This window comes from Rhagoletis zephyria, unplaced genomic scaffold (genome assembly GCF_001687245.7).
Source record: "Rhagoletis zephyria isolate East Lansing unplaced genomic scaffold, Rhagoletis_zephyria_1.1 Rzeph_scaffold_00624, whole genome shotgun sequence".
NCBI classification, from domain to species: domain Eukaryota; kingdom Metazoa; phylum Arthropoda; class Insecta; order Diptera; family Tephritidae; genus Rhagoletis; species Rhagoletis zephyria.
This window is the reverse complement of record NW_016157708.1, coordinates 185402-200569: the sequence shown is the minus strand read 5'-3', so window position 1 is coordinate 200569 and position 15168 is coordinate 185402. Positions and strand designations below refer to the sequence as shown.

General features: G+C 34.1%; 1 protein-coding gene across 3 annotated transcripts in view; it reads left to right on the top strand.

Annotated features, from left to right (window-relative positions):
• The window catches only part of LOC108360765 (uncharacterized), a 20071-nt gene extending 5525 nt beyond the window's left edge, over nucleotides 1-14546 (top strand). For 2 of the 3 annotated variants that reach the window (XM_017613191.1, XM_017613190.1), the window contains exons 5-7: nucleotides 406-514; nucleotides 767-948; nucleotides 14255-14546. In XM_017613191.1, coding sequence (XP_017468680.1) covers nucleotides 406-514; nucleotides 767-948; nucleotides 14255-14334 — 371 coding nt within the window. In that variant the 3' untranslated portion in view covers nucleotides 14335-14546. Of the gene's footprint in view, nucleotides 1-405; nucleotides 515-766; nucleotides 959-14254 lie in introns of all 3 variants that reach the window. The other variant, XM_017613192.1, reaches the window with a different exon arrangement.
• The last annotated feature ends 622 nt before the right edge of the window (nucleotides 14547-15168 follow it).

Sequence of the window (15168 nt, the reverse complement as noted above, 5' to 3'; positions counted from 1 at the left end):
TATGAGAATTGAAGTCGATTTTGTTTTTTGCTTAAAAATTACTTGTTTAAATATACCGTTAGCGTGCTTTCAAATGCAACTCTAAATACATATGTATGTATTAATTTTAAACGTCTTTTGCTATTTATATAAAAATTTTGTATTTATAATGAATGGCATTTTGCAATGATATCGACTATATGTGGCATCTGAGAAAAGGGTGTCATCGACCAGAAATTTTTTGGCCTCTTAACTAATCCCTTTGCCTTTTTAAGACCTTAAACTATAAGAAACCGCCATAAACCAAATTTCGAGTGTTTTGGTCGATAACATAATTTCCTTGGACGCGATCATATAAGTGCATTAGTATGCACTATATTTTTATGCCTTGGAATATGCATCATTTCAACAAATTCTATTTGACAGTTCCTGAATCGGATTTTGTGTTGGAAACGAAAATGGATGGCGAACAGAGTGGCGTGGACATAATGTGTGCAGTGCAAAATGTGTTTCCCCAACCCATACTATCTGTAATGTAAGTGATCTTATAATTATCTACAAGTCAAGATTCTTAAACGGTGTGGAACGATTTCCCGTCATCCCTTCGTGACAATAAAGAGAGCGCAGCGCCAAAACTTGTTTGTCTCTAAACCAAATTTGGCAAGGGATGACAAAAAATCGTTCCACAATATGTCATAAACCTACCCCGTCAGAGATACCTATACATTTGTGCTTACCTAACATTTACTTAATTCTACTGTAATGTTATTGTTTTGGCTTTTTGTAGATTTGATACAAAGATAATAGATTCAATCCTGACACAAACGGATCAGAATTCAAGTGGTCTGTACAGTACGACAGTCAGGACGCGAATTCCTCGAGATAAATTAGAATCGCCTACACCGATCACTTGTGCATTTTTCCTACTTGGTACTAATTATACCAAGAGGAGAGAAACAATTTTCTATGGTAAGTACAGGTAAGATTTTTTATCACATTCACGCATGCCTAATTTAGAAACTAATTTCAATAGAATATTTTTTTAACACAGTGAATTAGTTTCATATATAACCATTCCGATCTACATACATAGATATACAGACATATAAATACTTGGTTTTCTCTTGGAATAGTCCTGTTCCTTTCACGAATTAACAAATTTGGTCTGGAGACAAACTACATATACATATAGTTTGGTTTCACATTATCTTTTTTATTANACAAATTTGGTCTGGAGACAAACTACATATACATATAGTTTGGTTTCACACTATCTTTTTTATTATAAGTAATAATACATATCACATTGCCAAAACTCTTATCCTGCGATCAAAATGGAAATTAAAACCGAGACGCGACGTACATATATTAAATAATGCATATTGTAATTGTACCTATGTGTGTGAAATATGCAATTGTGTGCTTATTTTTTTCGAAAGCGAAAATTTAAAAACAAACAATTTTTTTAATTTTCTTTTTCAAAATATAGCCTCAGGTATAATTATAATACCCCACAAGTTTTAGTGTGACCTGTTCTAGTTTGGGAGGTACGTAAATTTGTTCACATAAATATACCTCGCACTAAGTATAATGCTACGTGCAGTTTAAAAATTGATTTGGCGCTGATCGCTCTTCACAATCTCCACTCAATTTCTGTCCAATGACGATTTTGTAGACAGTTTGTTTGATGCCCTGGACACTCTGAAACCATATGCTTATATTGCAGTCAGCCGCTTTATTTTAAAAATCTTAGGGAAAATTAGACGAAGAAGAAGTCATCGTCATTTCTATTTCAAATTGTTGTCAAAGCTTGTTATATGTATGTATGTGTAGTATGGAAATTTAATTTTTAAATCTATATATATATATATACTAGCTTTTACCCACAGGTTTCACCCCACGTTTTTATACAAATATGAGAAATACTTTATGTAAAGATGTGTCTAATTTTACTATAGCCGTGATAGCAGAATATCGACTGCTGAGTGGAANAAGATGTTATATTTTATTTCTGCTCTAATTTTACTATAGCCGTGATAGCAGAATATCGACTGCTGAGTGGAAGATCGATCGCTGCCGATTCAAAAACGCTCTATATCAGCACATTTTGAAGTAAGATAGGACGTTTTTGAACCGAATTCCGAGATAGGGTGTTTTTCAATAAAATTCTGAAACAGGGCGTTCTTGAAAAGTTTTTTGAGATAGGGCGTTTTCGAACTGGCTGCCGAGATAGGTCGATCTTCCACTCAGCAGTCCATATGGTAGGTTGTATAACTTTGGTGTTATGGAATGAAATGCAATAATAATTTTTTGACACCGCAGATATTTTTATTTAGGTTGAAATATCTCCGACAAATTATATAATAGAAAAAATACCAATGTTGTAATATCTAAATATTAACTATCTAATTTCATACGAATATTAACTCGNATAGGGCGTTTTCGAACTGGCTGCCGAGATAGGTCGATCTTCCACTTAGCAGTCCATATGGTAGGTTGTATAACTTTGGTGTTATGGAATGAAATGCAATAATAATTTTTTGACACCGCAGATACTTTTATTTAGGTTGAAATATCTCCGAAAAATTATATAATAGAAACAATACCAATGTTGTAATATCTAAATATTAACTATCTAATTTCATACGAATATTAACTCTTATATCATTTCACAACATGTTTTTAATACTTCAAAGCATCAATTAACATAAATGCATTTTAAAATGCAATTATATTATATTATATTGTCATTGCAGAAGCTAATCGAACTGGAAGCTGAAGTCTTTTAAATTCGAAAGGGGTCATGTGACTTGTGCTTTCGAAGTTATGGCTGATAAGAACGTCCACGCCTATAGATATTATGTGCTACGCCCCCATTTACAAACTCATATATATATACATATATACCTTACTTTAAGCATACCAAATTTAGATTTTATGTGGCTTATGGTTCCGAAGTTCCACGACTATGAGCGCACCACCTACAAAGTCATTTATGNTAAGAACGTCCACGCCTATAGATATTATGTGCTACGCCCCCATTTACAAAGTCATATATATATACATATATACCTTACTTTAAGCATACCAAATTTAGATTTTATGTGGCTTATGGTTCCGAAGTTCCACGACTATGAGCGCACCTCCTACAAAGTCATTTATGTATAAGCACCTACCATAGATATGTCTGCATACCAAATATCAAGTTCATGTAACTTATGGTTCCAAAGTTATAGCTGATTAAAAATTTGCAGGCCTATGGGAGGTGCTACGCCCCATTGCAAAATCGACGCCATATTTGCAAATAAAACCATTCCTATAACCTTCCCGAGGTAAAAACAAATAAGTGTGCAAAGTTTCGTGCGATTCCGTGTCGTGGTTCAAAAGTTATAAGGTAATAAACAAACAGACATTCACATTTATATATGTATACTAGCAGAGCACCCGACATCGTTCGGGGTAATTAAATCGAAATATAAAACAGTAATACAAATATTCAGATCAGCATAAATTAGAGCAGAAAAACTATTTTCTTTTATTTCTAAATTATGGCATCCTTATGAGCCATACTTTAAGATTTATCGTACTTTAACTAATATACATATATTGATCACCACTTTCTGTACTAAAAATCTTGTTCCATTATTAATATTAGCTGGATTAAGGTAACGATACAAATTTTAAATTAAAATTTGTCGGCTGTGGTACATTCCGTTTAGTTTCCTATTCGCTTAGCTGTTTTAGGGCCGGTTACTCAATGTCTGGTTAATACTAATCTGCGGTTAAACATCGTTGTCGACCTCTTCGGACTCCATGCATACAACAGGGAGTCGGTAACGTCGATAACTATGTTTAACCGGTGTTACGGCCCTTAGTATAGCTGCATGTTTCCTGTAGAATGCTTATTTCAGAAAAAGATTTATTCGTTATACATGCACATGTTTCGTTTAACAGCATCGCGGGATCAATAAAATGTTTAATCTTTCCATTTCAAGATGGTCTAAAGACTGTAAGGTTTCAAAAAACACAGTTTTAAATATCCGACTTTTCTAATAGTTGAATACATATTTATCCCGCTTTTACAAACACATTTATATATACTTTATTCTAAACACCTCCCATACATATGTCTGCACACAAAATTTCAGGTTCATGTGACTTATGGATTCCACTTTATGGCTGGTTAAAAATTCCACGCCTATGGGATGTGACACATTCCCTTTTAGAAACCCATTAATATATATCTTACTATAAAAACCTACCAAAGATATGTCTGCATACGAAATTTCAATTTCATGTGACTTATAATTTTAAAGTTATAGCTGATAAAAACTTCCACGCCTATTGGATGTGCCACGCCTCCTTTTAAAAACTCACTTATATATATCTTTTTATAAGCGTGTACCATATCTATACCTGCATACCAAATTTCAAGCTCGTGGGGCTTATGGTTCCGAAGTAATAGCTGATAAAAAATTCCACGCCTATGGGATGTGCCACGCCCCCTCTTACAAACTCATTTATTTACATCCTACTATAAGCACCTACCAGACGGGATGGCCCACCTCCTTTTACAAAATCCTTCAAATATACCTTCCTATAAGCACCTTCCGTGGATATGCCTGTATACCAAATTTCAAGTCCATGGGGCTTATGGTTCCGAAGTTATAGCTGATAAAAATTCCACGCCTATAGGATGTGCCACGTCCCCTCTACAAACTCATTTATATATACCTTATTATAAGCACCTACCGTAGCTGTGCCTGCATACCACATTTCAAGTTCACGGGGCTTATGGTTCCGAAGTTACACCTGATAAATATTTCACGCCTATGGGATATGCCACGCCCTCTTTTACAAACTCATTTATATATATCTTATTATATGCGCCCACCATAGATATGTCTGCATCCCAAATTAAAAGTTCATGTGACTTATGATTTCGAAGTTATAGCTGATAAAAAATTCCACGCCTACGGGATGTGCCACGCCCCGTCATATAAACTCATTCATATACACCTTACTCTAAGCACCAACCGTAGCTGAGTCTGCATACCAAATTTCAAGTTCATATGACTTATGATTTCGAAGTTATAGCTGATAAAAAATTCCACGCCTATGGGATGTGCCCCGCCCCATTTTATAAACTCATTCATATACATCTTACTATAAGCACCTACTGTAGCTGTGCCTGCATACTAAATTTCCAGTTCATATGACTTATGATTTCGAAGTTATAGCTGATAAAAAATTCCCCGCCTACGGAATGTGCCACGCCCCCTTTTATAAACTCATTCGTATACACCTTACTATAATCACCAACCGTAGATGTGCCACGCCCCGTCTTATAAACTCATTCATATACACCTTACTCTAAGCACCAACCGTAGCTGAGTCTGCATACCAAATTTCAAGTTCATATGACTTATGATTTCGAAGTTATAGCTGATAAAAAATTCCACGCCTGTGGGATGTGCCCCGCCCCCTCTTATAAACTCATTCATATACACCTTACTGTAAGCACCAACCGTAGCTGAGTCTGCATACTAAATTTCCAGTTCATATGACTTATGATTTCGAAGTTATAGCTGATAAAAAATTCCCCGCCTACGGAATGTGCCACGCCCCCTTTTATAAACTCATTCGTATACACCTTACTATAATCACCAACCGTAGATGTGCCACGCCCCGTCTTATAAACTCATTCATATACACCTTACTCTAAGCACCAACCGTAGCTGAGTCTGCATACCAAATTTCAAGTTCATATGACTTATGATTTCGAAGTTATAGCTGATAAAAAATTCCACGCCTGTGGGATGTGCCCCGCCCCCTCTTATAAACTCATTCATATACACCTTACTGTAAGCACCAACCGTAGCTGAGTCTGCATACTAAATTTCCAGTTCATATGACTTATGATTTCGAAGTTATAGCTGATAAAAAATTCCCCGCCTACGGAATGTGCCACGCCCCCTTTTATAAACTCATTCGTATACACCTTACTATAATCACCAACCGTAGATGTGCCACGCCCCGTCTTATAAACTCATTCATATACACCTTACTCTAAGCACCAACCGTAGCTGAGTCTGCATACCAAATTTCAAGTTCATATGACTTATGATTTCGAAGTTATAGCTGATAAAAAATTCCACGCCTGTGGGATGTGCCCCGCCCCCTCTTATAAACTCATTCATATACACCTTACTGTAAGCACCAACCGTAGCTGAGTCTGCATACTAAATTTCCAGTTCATATGACTTATGATTTCGAAGTTATAGCTGATAAAAAATTCCCCGCCTACGGAATGTGCCACGCCCCCTTTTATAAACTCATTCGTATACACCTTACTATAATCACCAACCGTAGCTGTGCCTGCATACCAAATTTCAAGTTCATGGGGCTTATGGTTACGAAGTAATAGCTGATAAATATTCCACGCCTATGGGATGTTCCACGCCCCCCCTTCTACAAACTCATTTATAAGCGCCCACCATAGATATGTCTGCATCAAAATTCAAAGTTCATGTGACTTATGATTTCGAAGTTATAGCTGATGAAACTTCCACGCGTATTGGATGTGCCACTCCCTCGTTTACAAACTCATGTATATATACATACCTTACTATAAGCACCTACCGTAGCTGTGCTTGCATACCAAATTTCAAGTTCGTGGGGCTTATGGTTCCGAACTTATAGCTGATAAAAAATTTCCCTAATATAAGCCCAGGTGTCACGGCAATACTCTGCCCAAATTTCGTTCGATTCTGTCCGTCCGTTTAGGCTGCAACCTGGCACATACATACATACATATATACTTCGAAAATTATATAGTAGATATCTATCCTTCTCTTAGCGTAAAATAATTTTTGGGAATATCCCCACCCCAGCGCCTCCTATCGTGTAATTTTTTAGTCCAAATATTCCTTTTCAATTGGCTAACTTATGTTCAAAATATGAGCCAAATCGGCAAGTGAATGCAATTTTTAGGAATATCCTGACCCCAGCGCCACCTAGCGAGCAAATTTTTGGAAGAAATATTTATTTTATGGTACTGTTATATGTTCCAAATATGAACCAAACCTATCCTGACGTTTAGTAGTTTAGTGCCATTTAATGTACAGGAAACTCTATGAAATTGTGAAATCGGGACGTCTCGGCATTCTTCATTTTTCGGCGACAACAACAAAAAATTTCAAATTTTTTTTAATTGAAAAACCTTCCACACAGAAGCTCCAAAAAAGTACTTTTTACGGAATTGAAATCGGTTTAGCCGTTTGGTCAGGCATCGCCGTCATACGGAAAACATTTCATTTTTATATATATTGATAGATGATACGTGAAGGGATTTTTTGTCCAGGACATAAGATCTGCACCGTAGGCTCGATTTTCAAAAGTAAGGTGTCAAAGTAAAGCGCTTAGCCTGTAATGTACAAACTGGTTTTATTTTTTTTTTTAAAGAGTTGCCATCTGTTCAACAATTCTACAGCCAGCTCTGCCTCGGAAACATTAAAGTGACCTGTGGTGCGATTCACGACGCGATTTTAACAACTCTTGTTATTGTTAAGTCAGCTAAGCGGCAATTTTACCAATTTACCTATTCAGTAAACGTTTCCCTAACAACATCCATTAGCGCCAAATCAGCTGTTGCCGTTAACGATAACAAAGGCGCTAATTTTACGACGCTAGATTGGTGTTGTTAATAAAACATAAAAGGTACGTTCTACACTTTTTTGGTACGGAAAAAATGCACAGCACCGCTGGAAAAAAAAATATCCCTCAAAAATCAAAGGATTTTTTAGCAACATCAAACTTTCACTTTATTGTACTATAATTTAATGAACTACAAAACTGCGTACATCATTTTTTTATTATTCCGATTAACAACTTGAAGTTTTACGAAAGTTCGTTGAATTTTGTTTGAATATTGCAGAATACACTATTAAAAACAAGTAATATAAATTAAATAACAAAAAAAAAAGTTTGTTAAAACTTGTCTATACGTGTTCCGGTTATAATTTTTCAATAGGACGTAAAACAAATATAGAAAACTGGAAGTTAAAAGGTGATAAGTCTATTTTTTAATCTTACAGGAACTGAAAATGCCTTGAATTTAAAGGAATTGAATAATTAAAGTTTTCAATTCAATACGTGCACATCGTTTATTAAAAATATAAATATCATATATGTATTCGCATATTTAAATATTACTTTATTTATCATCTTGACACTAGCATAATAAAATCAGTCTTGAAAATAAATATGTGCATAATGTGCATACAGTGATTTTTTTTTAATATTAACAATCTTTTTCATGTTAAATGTTTTTTTGAACCCTTTATTTACTACTGCGAGTAAAATATGGCAGCAAAATCCAAAAGTGGCACCGAAATTGCGCATATGGAAACTGTGCATTTAGACATTATTTCGGTTTCCACCGAACCTGTGCATGTATGCTTTATTTCGGTTTTTCACCTATGTATGCATTATTTCGGTTTTGAACCGAAACTGTGCATGTATGCATTACTTCGTTTTTCACCTATGCATTATTTCGGTTTTGAACCGAAACTGTGCATGTATGCATTACTTCGTTTTTCACATTATTTCATGCATTATTTCGTTTTTGGTTATATGCATTATTTCGGTTTTCAAACGAAAGTGTGCATATGGATAATTTCGTTTTTTTCTAATATGAATTATGTACTTCTTCTTAGTAAGGGTTACAATTCCTAAGCACGGCCGGAGGCCGTCTACGCAGAAAGAAGTTCTGCACAAAATTTTTCCGCCCCCCTTTTCCGGCAACACAGAAAGAAGAATTTTACTTAGTAAGGGTTATAATCCCTAACCACGGCCGAAGGCCGCCTACGCAAAAAGAAGTTATGCGCAAAAATACTTCCACCCCCTCTTTTCCGGCAACACAGAAAGGAAAATTCTAGTTATTAAGTGTTATAACCATAAGCGCGGCCGAAGGCCGCCTACGCGGAAAGAAGTTCTGCGCAAAAATACTTCCGCCCCCCTTTTCCGACAACCCAGAAAATAGAATTCTACTTAGTAAGGGTTATAAGGTGACAGGTAATAAGGTCAATGGAAATAAGGTCAATTGCAGTGTTGCCGCGAAAAATTTTTAGTGGTAGCTAAATGCCTTTAAGAAAAGGGCTAAAAAAGAGCTAAAATAAGTCGTTGTGGCTAAAAATGGTAGCTAAAATTGTTTACTTAGATGTACATATATAAGTATACACGCAAACATTTTCAATAAGTAATGGTATATAAAAACAAATGAACTCTGGAAAAAAAGCTCAGCTTTTTTTTTTTTTTAATTCACAACTGCAATATCGTGAACTTAATCTTCCACATCTACATATATATATCAGTATTTCATGGTTTAAAAATTCATCTTCAAAAAATTTCAATTTGTCAATTTCAAAAAATCATTCATCAAATTAAAAACAAATTAAGCATATACAACTTTTTCATGCCAAGTATGAATCAATTCTCCAAAGGGCTAAAAAAAGGGCTAGGGGCAATTTTAAATTTATGTGGATTTATGGATATTATGTGGATTTACAGGAAAAGCTGCTTTCGCCATTAATAAACCTTATAAAAGGTGGCGACCGGGAACGACTTCTTGTAAAATCCTGCAAATCGTGAAGCCCCTGGAATAGACTTCGTGTTTCAAACTAACGGCGGCTGCTACTGCTTTTGTGCTTCTTGTGCAGTGTAAAGGGCTAACTATGAAAATGAACGAAAAGTCTGTCAAATGCATAAGCAACGTAGTGTAGACTTTTAGGTGGCTATATTTTACTTACATGAGTTCAGTGTTGCCTAAATGCGTTAGATATAACAATAGCCACTATCAAGCAGTTTGTTCTAGATCACACAATTATAGTAACCTAGAAACGCCGAACTACTGTTCGCCTTACGAAACTTTCAGGATAACCTGGTGTTTCTGTAGAAGGAAACTCTTACGGCCCACTTCCTGTGGATGTGGAACCAGAACTTCTTTTGACCTGTGTTACATGTAGGACTGAATCGAAAAAGTTACCAAGTTGAAAAATAAGTTACCAAATTACCAAATATGATAAATAAAGAAAAAAATACCAATTTCTGTAAAAAAATATCAACGCGTCAACACTGCATGTGTTACATATGTACATACATACGTACGAGGACAAACTGCTGATTCCGTACGGAAGGTGCGATCAGTATCGCTCTTTCTTTAAGCAAATGACGTTTGGCGAAACTTAACGAAACTTGATGTTAAGCACATAGCAGGTTCATTCCTTATCTTTTTGGACTAAAATCTGAAAAGTGTCAAAATGCCAGAGCGTAAGCAAAATGCGCTCACTAAAAGAGAATAACAGGAAAAGTAAAGGAACGCAAAAAACCAAATTTTTAGTCCAAAGAATGGCAACAACAAAACTAATGTCAAATAAGAATGGAAATGTATGTGCAAGACACATTCACACAAGCACAAGCACAATAAACACTATATCAATTATTTTTTGCCTCCTTCCAATTTCAATTCACTTTTTTTACTTTTTAGATTATTCTCACTATTTGCGTATTCTTTAATTTCCGTTAATTGAAATTCAGTTGAATTTGACACTTTTCAGGATTTTGCCAGAAAAAATTATTCTGACTAAATCTGACTGAAGAGAGTCACTCTCACTGAGTGTTGCTCTCTCATTTTTTCTGTCATTTTCGAGTTAAGGAACGCTTTTTGGACTAAATCTGACTACTACGGACTTTTTCTGACTCTTTCTGGGAGATAAGGAACGCTCCTTATAGTTTCAGAATACGATTTATGTGTATTCGCACGTTTGCATACGCTTGCTTATTCATATTATAGTTAGCCCTTAAGTTCTAAAAATTGGAAAAGTTGCAGTCGGTAGCTTGGATATGATATATGTAGCTTTACTTTGATTTTTGATGTTCGAACACCTATTAAATTTCATTCGTACTCGAAAATTCGTTTAGCGAAAATTCGGTATTTACCTTTCAGCCAACATTTTTATGAGAATGTTGTATTTAATAAGCACACCAACTAAATATGTTTTAAATTTTTAGCTTAAAATATGCAAACAAATTCTGACAAAACTGCGCTCTCCAATTTTTTTTTTTTAATTCGGGAAAAAAGTTCATATTTTGATGAACATTCTGTTTTAATTTTTCCAATTTTATTAATTCTCCAGAAAGTTTGAAAATTTAATTTACATGGCTTTTGTTATAGAATTAACAATATTTTTTTAAAAAATTGTATTAAGTAAGGAAGAAAAAATTTTCAAAACTTCTCAATACGTTTTATTATTTATTTATTTGTATTCATCATCATGGGTGTGTTTAGTTGCAGATGAATTCGAATATTTTTATACATATTATGAGTTCTTATTTTTTTAAATGAGAACTCGCCGAAGTAAAATATCATGATAGCATTTGTCTTTATTTTTCATTCCATACCTTACACTAAACAAAATAAACCCAAATAAAAACGCTAAATCTATTCGGAAAATAGCTAAATCTATTCGGAAAATCTTAATGGCAACACTGATGGCCATATTCAGTCGTAATCTATGTATGGGTGAACATTTCTCAACTGGACCTCGGACTTCAGTCTAGTTCGAATTTTTGCGTGAAAATTTGTGGGTAGAGAGGTTTATAGATGTGAAAGGAATTCTGAATATTTTTTTTTTAATTTAATTTAATATATTTTTAAGCATCCTTTTTTTCAAAATTCATTTTCTCTTAAAGTATTTGACGAACATGATTCAATAATTAAAGGTTTGCTCATTAGTGACATTAGATTTGACACTCCCTTAGCTCCCTTACAAACGCTTTGCACACACACACGAACCCACACACAGTGCCTTGCTAAGGGAGCCGATTTTGTCAAGAGGGAGCGAGAAAACTGTTTTTTGAGCAAACCTTTTATTATTGAATCATGTTTGACGAAAGTTGATAAATTCTTTTTTGTAAGCGTGGGGACATTAGAGCTTTAAAAAGATATATTTTTATAATTTAGAAAAAAAAAATTACTTCATTCAAACATTATAAATATTCAAGTTGCATTAAAAATATGTTCTCAATGAGTTTTTCCCATTTCGTTTATATTTTCGAAAACTGCATTTATTGAAGAAAATATTTGTAAAAAAAAATTTTTAGATCTTTTCTGTTTTTGACTTACAGCAACATTGTCACAGCGCGCACGCATCGTGAACCATGCACGCTCACCGCCTATGCGCGCAACGTGTTCACTAGAAAGCGCGTACAGGAGCAACTTACAATTGGCTCATATTTGCGACTTTTAACATAACCTTATATGTATAATAATGATGGCATTTGTGGTATTTTTAAGGCATTTTTAGGTTAAGCTTACTATGTGTTAAAATAATCTGATCAAGTCCATTTTTTTGGAGTTCACACCCAACTGTATGATTCTAGCGCCATCAGTCAACCATAAGTATGTAAATTTTATGTCTAATAATTTTTTTATTGTGATTGTTCAAGTGTTCAACGTCGCACAGTGGTACAGCCCCATACATTTTTTTGGACAAATAGAAGGAGTCGGCGTATAACCTCAATGTTCTGTTCGCAACATTTATGGAGACAAATAAAAGAAAAAAAGAACGAAAAATTGGCGAGATCTATTTATTTTAAAGCATACCTCCCATATAAGTAAACCTAACCTCAAAAACGTCTTAAAAATGCAATAAAAAGTGCACCGGTGCATATATAACTCCGAAATTCAGCCCATATGTTTGTAATAATCAGGGAACGGATTTTATGGAAATTGCCTTTTTTCTGCTAAAAAGATAGAGTATATTTGATTAAGAATGACCACGATTTAGCTTTCCATGATTCCATATATACTCTGAAGTTGCCTCTTTTTGCCTTTTTTAAGATATTCGCCTATACTAACTTTAATTGTAAAGGGCAAGAAAAAAGCCCTTATTCCGGATAATATGAAAGTTTTAAACGTTCCATATTTAAATTGGGTGCCACTTGTATCAACTCACGTCGAGCGCACGTTTAGTACATTTAAGGCTTTTCATCAGTCGAATAAAAATTGTGCCAGAAAACTTCAAAATGCATCTTGTGTTTCAATGTTACTACAACTATAGCGATTAAAGTTTTGCGAGTCAAGAACTCAAATGGAGAAAATAGTCAAAGATTCAAAGTACAAATTTTTGATATAATGAAACTTATAGTTCATAGATTTTCTGTTTTTACTTGTAAAATAAACATTTCTAAAATAAATGTATTTTTTGATTAGTTTTCGGTTTTTGTTTTTATTTAGTACCATATTTTTCCTTCTAGTGCCTTTTCCTGCCTATTTTCCCTTTTTTTGTAGGTTTTTAGGTCCTAAAAATCCGTTCCCTGGTAATAATGTTATGTGTGAACTCCAAAAAAATGGAATTAATGGGATTATATCAACACATAGCTCCAATACTAAACTTAACCTAAAAATGCCTTAAAAATACCATAAATGCCATCATTATTATATGAGGTTACGTTAAAAGTCGGAAATATGAGATAATTGTTAGTTGGTCCTGTACGCGCTTTCTAGTGAACACGTTGCGCGCACAGGCGCTGAGCGTGCAAGGTTCACGATAAGTCAAAAACAGAAAAGATCTAACAATGTTTTTTTTCAAATGTTTTCTTCAACAAAAGCAGTTTTCGAAAATATAAACGAAATGGAAAAAACTCCTTGAGAACATATTTTTAATGCACCTTGAATATTTATTATGTTTGAATTTAAAAAAAAAAATATTTTTTCTGAATTATTATAACATTTTTTTAAGCTCTAATATCAGTACGCTTATAATAAATGTTTGATTTGTTTGACATACTGGCCTTTTATTTAATATAGCGTCTTTACGTAACACCGTGTGTAAAGTCGAGAGTTTCGACATCAGATGAATACCTTTTTTAACTGACTTCAAAAAATGAGAAGGTTATCAATTCGTCGGAATATTTTTTTTATGTATGTTACCGCATAACCGATTTCTATAATGCTTTTTTTTTAAGGAAAGATGGTTCCTCAACGTTGGTCTTATACTAATTTGGTTTAGATCCAAACATTGGATCTTGAAGAAATTAACGATAATCTTAAATTATTGTATGGAAATTGAAGTCGGTTTTGTTTTCTGCTTAATAATTACTTGTTTTAATTTTTAAATATAAGTAGATGTGCTTGCGCAGATAATTTTTGGAATAATAAAAACATGCTCAATCTATTTCATACATATTATATTCCATATTCTTTTACTTTCAGATAAAGCAACAAATATACAACGCAAGTGGACTACAGTTGCCGTAGTAATATCGATTGCATCCTTAACACTGAGCAGTTAGTTTGATAGAACATTTTTGTTCAATTAGAATATTTTTTTTCTGAATTTTAATGAAAACTAAATTTTGCGGTATTTTCAAAAGTGCTTATTTTGTAAATGCATGTAAATGTCATAACAAAAGAAATTAAAAATTATATTCATATTTTTATGTGTAAGTACGGAGGTGTACTAAACATTAATAAATACGAAAACAAAGAACATAGATTAGATCAGGAGCAATTGACTTTTTCTGGAAAGATTTATTATCGTAAATATGTCTATGTGCTGGGACGCAGCCAGGTAATCATAAAAGAGGGGCAACGCAAGATGACTTATCTACAGATTTTGTTTATGGTCACCCGATATTATCAAAGTTACTGAGAAAATATGTATCTAGTTTTTTCGCCAATTGTTAACGGTTATCACGTTTTAGTCAGACAATTATAATTTTCTTCGTTTTAATACTGTGGCCACAATGTTATTTACGCTTTACATCAGTCTCTTTTATTAATAACATGGTGCTACAAAAACAAGGTCATGAAATACACCCGAAATAAAACCTAGTGTAGGTTCTAGCTATGGTCGAGTACAACATGAAGATAGGCTCCGTATAGTTCCTGAACTAGAGATGGGCACGGACTAAATATTTAGTCCCGATCCCGCTCATCCCGAAATTCAATTTTTAAGCCCCGAACCCACCCATCCCGACGTTTTTCAGAATTGTTCCGCGGATCCCATGGGTCCAAAATCTATCACTAAGAAAAATTCGCATGTCTTTCAAATTAATTTTAAATAACAAAAAAAATATAGATCTGGCATCTTCCGATTATTTTGTTTTGCTTTGCTGTTCGTTTTC